The sequence below is a fragment of the Protomyctophum parallelum genome (assembly GCF_964188405.1).
Source record: "Protomyctophum parallelum genome assembly, chromosome: 23".
Classification (NCBI taxonomy): domain Eukaryota; kingdom Metazoa; phylum Chordata; class Actinopteri; order Myctophiformes; family Myctophidae; genus Protomyctophum; species Protomyctophum parallelum.
Genome location: NC_139715.1, coordinates 14,880,823 through 14,884,888, shown reverse-complemented (window position 1 = coordinate 14,884,888; position 4,066 = coordinate 14,880,823). Strand labels below are relative to the sequence as shown.

At 40.0% G+C, this 4,066-nt stretch overlaps 1 protein-coding gene across 1 annotated transcript; it reads right to left on the bottom strand.

The window, feature by feature from the left end:
• On the bottom strand, positions 1-2,847 carry dph3 (diphthamide biosynthesis 3). The gene is made up of 3 exons (XM_083758690.1): positions 2,625-2,847; positions 2,017-2,091; positions 1-1,240 (listed from the first exon to the last, which is right to left on the bottom strand). Exons 1-3 carry the CDS (start codon positions 2,730-2,732, stop codon positions 1,166-1,168), a joined length of 258 nt encoding a protein of 85 aa, XP_083614816.1. The 5' UTR covers positions 2,733-2,847; the 3' UTR covers positions 1-1,165.
• Positions 2,848-4,066: the final 1,219 nt, after the last annotated feature.

Sequence of the window (4,066 nt, the reverse complement as noted above, 5' to 3'; positions counted from 1 at the left end):
GTGTTCACCACACAAGCATGACGAGTCACACAGAAGATAAAGTTTAAAATACTAGAAGACCTATTTACATTATGTTGTGCGCACAGTGTTAACGGAACCAACTGCAATTCAAAATCAATTCCAAAAGCAGGGTTTGGGAAACTTGTGGTTGGTACAGGCTGAGGCTGAAACAAAAACTAGCTTGTGTTATGGATATGCATAGGTAGGGTTGGAAGCCTTTAGGATTTTAAAGTGGTTCCTTAACAGTTCCCTCTTAACAGTCCTATTCCTATAGGGGGGTCCAAGCGGACCCTTACAGGTCTGTAACTCTGTGACAACCTTTTCCACCGGTTGGTTGGGAACCAGTTCAGTTCTTTGTGGTTCTTAGCCAGAGCTCCAAAATTGGAACGTTAATTATGAATTGAGTGGGCAAAACCATTAGATTGTTATCACCATAACACTTCCCCAGTTGAAGACAATGATTTATTGTATTTATTTTTTAATTTGCAAATGAGGCATTATATAGGAAAATACACAAGAAAATAGAAAATATGAAAACATATATTAATTTACTTATATTATCGATCCTATAAACAATTTATGTATGGTTTTGCCCACTCAATTCATAATTAACGTTCCAATTTTGGAGCTCTGGCTCATGGAATAAGAACCAAAAAGGAACTGAAGGTTCCATTTGTACACTTTTACAAAATCTACAAGCTCACAATACATCGCATTGTGACGCATTGGAAGCTTGTAGATAGGCTAATTTATTTATTTATTATGGGTTCTGAGTTCCAGTGTTTCCAGAATTCATGTTCATACCACCGTCTGTGCAGAGGGCCCAAATTAGGTGCTCAGACAAACTAATCTGAAACCGAACCGTAGTGTGGACAAATCCAGAACCCGCAAAACATGTCGACACAGTTCTCTTCTGTTCTTGTAGTCAGACGAGAAAAAATATTTTTTTGTTTCATTGTCAATGGCGAACAGTGTGTGCGTGTGTGTGTGTGTGTGTGTGTGTGTTCACAGCAAACATTCCTTATGATAAATAATAAACTGATAGTGAAGAAAAGGCCTGTGGGTTTTGGTCATGCATAGCGTGTGTGAAGGAATGCGGCCTGTGACAAGGTGATGGCCGCAGTGCATTTGCAGTGCATCGTCCATCCCCCGACGTCCCGTTTGGTCACGACTGAGCCACCTCCAGCTTGGTCTCCATCGACGACGGAGCTTCCACCATCTCTCCGGACATGAACATCTCCTGGAACACACAGCGGACAATACAATGAATGGCAGTATGCCCCTGTCGTAATTATTAATGATAATTTGATTGATAACCAAATTCAATACTTGCTCTAAAAGCTTGACTTTCTAGATTAGCAATTTCAACTATTTATTTTTTAAGTTTTTTTTTTTTGTAAAAAGTTATTCAATTATGTATGTTATTTGCCATATCTGCCCCATGCAACTTTTGTTTACGAAACCCTACAAGCCAAACAGAAATGTAATTGTCATTCGTAATGTTTAACAGAAACGCAATCGCGACTAAACAGGAAAGACACTAGTATATGCAAATCAAATCAAATAGTCGATCAAATAATTAGAAAGAAGAAGAAAAAGGCAGGTTTTGTTTTACTTCTTACAAAATTATGTTTATTGTCGTGATTTGTCACAACTCGAGTTGGCTTTGTCCGCAGCGTAAATGTCTTTAAATAATTACTTTTTGAAAAGTCTATGAGGAAAATGAACAGGGAACTATTTCCCGGGTCTGGAAAGGGACTGCGACGCTCTATAGCAAGGCTTCCAAAACTATTCAGGCCACGACCCCCCCCCCCCCCCCATTGTATAGAGACATTGTATCTCTAGAAATGTGCAGACACACACGTTGTGCAACAACGTTATGTTGGGTTGTTTTACTGTGTTGCCTTGAGGCACTCCGGTAGGTAAACCATATAGGATTTAAGTGGTTAAGTGGTTAAACTGTAGCAGTGCATGACCATGTGTAACTGTCCATATACAGGTATGTTGATCACCCACCTTGTCATAGATGACTTTAACTATCAGTGAACAGCTGGGACACGTGGCCTCTTCTTCACCGTTCTCCAAGTCCTCCTGTTGAATGAGAGGAGAGCAATTATATTAGACTTGCAAGGGTCTTCTTTGACTTGCATCACTGCATTGAAAGAGTCCAGAATGTGTAGTCAGAATGTGACCATATGTAACTATGTTGCATCATTCATCACTGCATTAAAGACGTTAAGGTTGCATTAGTATAATTAGTATATTGAAATATAGTGACTGACCAATAATATACAGTATTGCATAAGTGAGTATTGCATCACTGCATTGAAGTAGCCTTGGGTTGGTTCAGAAGTCTATTATTTGATCGAGTCTTGACTCGATAAAACTACATCTATGATTTATTACTACTAGTCAGCATTATCAGCCTTAATTGGACCAAGAAAGACTATATTGTGTATGTTATATAGAGCATTACTTTTACTTTCAGATCATCGATATATTTTGATGAAAACAAAATAGTAGTGGCCAACAAAGAAGCTGTCACTATAAGAGCTGCATTTATACAAACATGTTCTTAAACAATATTGTTGAGAGACAGACAGACTACCAATGCCATCACTTACTTTAGTTATGGCGAACCTGTCTCCACAGGGACACGGGTAGTAGTACGTCTCCGTCTCCTCGTCGAACTCAAAGTCCTCTATCTCCACCTCGTCGTGAAACACCGACATGATGATGGGATGGTGATGATGTCCGAACGATAATTATTGATAATAAACTGTAAACACAGCATTCAATCACATGTCAGAAGGAGAGAGAACTCCATGCGCCGCCTGTCAGTGCCTGACTGTGGTGGTGACGTAAGGTGGTTGTCGCACATGTTTGACGCATCCCTGTGGCGCCGCACTTCAGCCGCTAGATGGTGCCAGAGCCACGTTGCCCAGCCAGTTTTTTACTCCAGGGAGAAAAAGGTATTAAGCAAGGCATGGTATTATTAAGGCCAGTGGTGGCCTGGACAACGCCAAGTATTACATTATTAAGGTACAACACATTTACTAAAGTATCAGGAGAGTTGAGACGAATTCGAACCGTTTTGTCCATAAAATATATCCATAATGTGATGAATAAAGTAAGGGTCAGGACTCAGGAGTCAGACAGGTAGGCCTACTGTACGTAGCCTGCATGGCTGACACTGAATTTTCATTTCGTTTCACTTCGCCAGGACATCTTTTTTTAGACAGGTAAGCCTTTCGGGTCAGAATATATGGTGGACAGTGGACACGTACTGGACTTAAATGATTCTTCGCCTCAACTCTTGTGAAAATATCCAACTTCATTTGTTTATTTAATATTCACAAACTAGTTTATTTTCCACAGCCTGTGAACACAGGGACGCAGTAACTATGGGTCACCATTTTCTACTATAAAACAGCGGGCTTCTCGCTATCAGTCGAAGCAGACGGCTGCATGGCTGGCGAACAGGTGTTATCGTATTCGGTACTGTATGTATGTATAACAAACAAACAAACAAACAAACAATGGACCAGAGTTACATGTAGCAGAGCAGAGGTAGCCCCTTTATACCTTTTCTGTATTTGGGGACGGGGAGACAGAAAATGTAAACAAAAGGAGCAACACGTAGGCTACATGTTCCAAACGGGGCTAATATGATTTATCCTTCAATACATTTACATCACAATTAAAACGTCTCTTGTTCTGCTGCTCGAGTGGAACATGACGTAGTGTAGGTTAATTGTAGTAGATGAGTTAAAAAAATATATATATATATATATATTTATGTTTAATTTAATTGAAGCTGTTGTGCTTTGATTTATTAAGTGTAAGTTAGTTAGTCATATTGCCTAAGTGGTATCCCAACACAATTAATTAAAAAATAACTAATTTACCCATGTGTGCTTTTAAAGGTGTAGGGAAACGGCCCTAGTGTCCACTCTTCCTAGTGTCCAGTTGCCCTAGTGCCCACTCTTCCTAGTGTCCAGTTGCCCTAGTGCCCACTCTTCCTAGTGTCCATTTTCCCTAGTGCCCACTCTTCCTAGTGTCCAGT

Bases quoted from the DNA above. Each gene is read 5' to 3' on its own strand.
- dph3 (XM_083758690.1), bottom strand. From the start codon at position 2,732: ATGTCGGTGTTTCACGACGAGGTGGAGATAGAGGACTTTGAGTTCGAC. The intron at 2,092-2,624 runs GTAAGTGATGGC...CTCATTCAACAG, and splicing joins ACAGGTTCGCCATAACTAAA to GAGGACTTGGAGAACGGTGA. The intron at 1,241-2,016 runs GTGGGTGATCAA...TGTGTGTTCCAG, and splicing joins TTAAAGTCATCTATGACAAG to GAGATGTTCATGTCCGGAGA.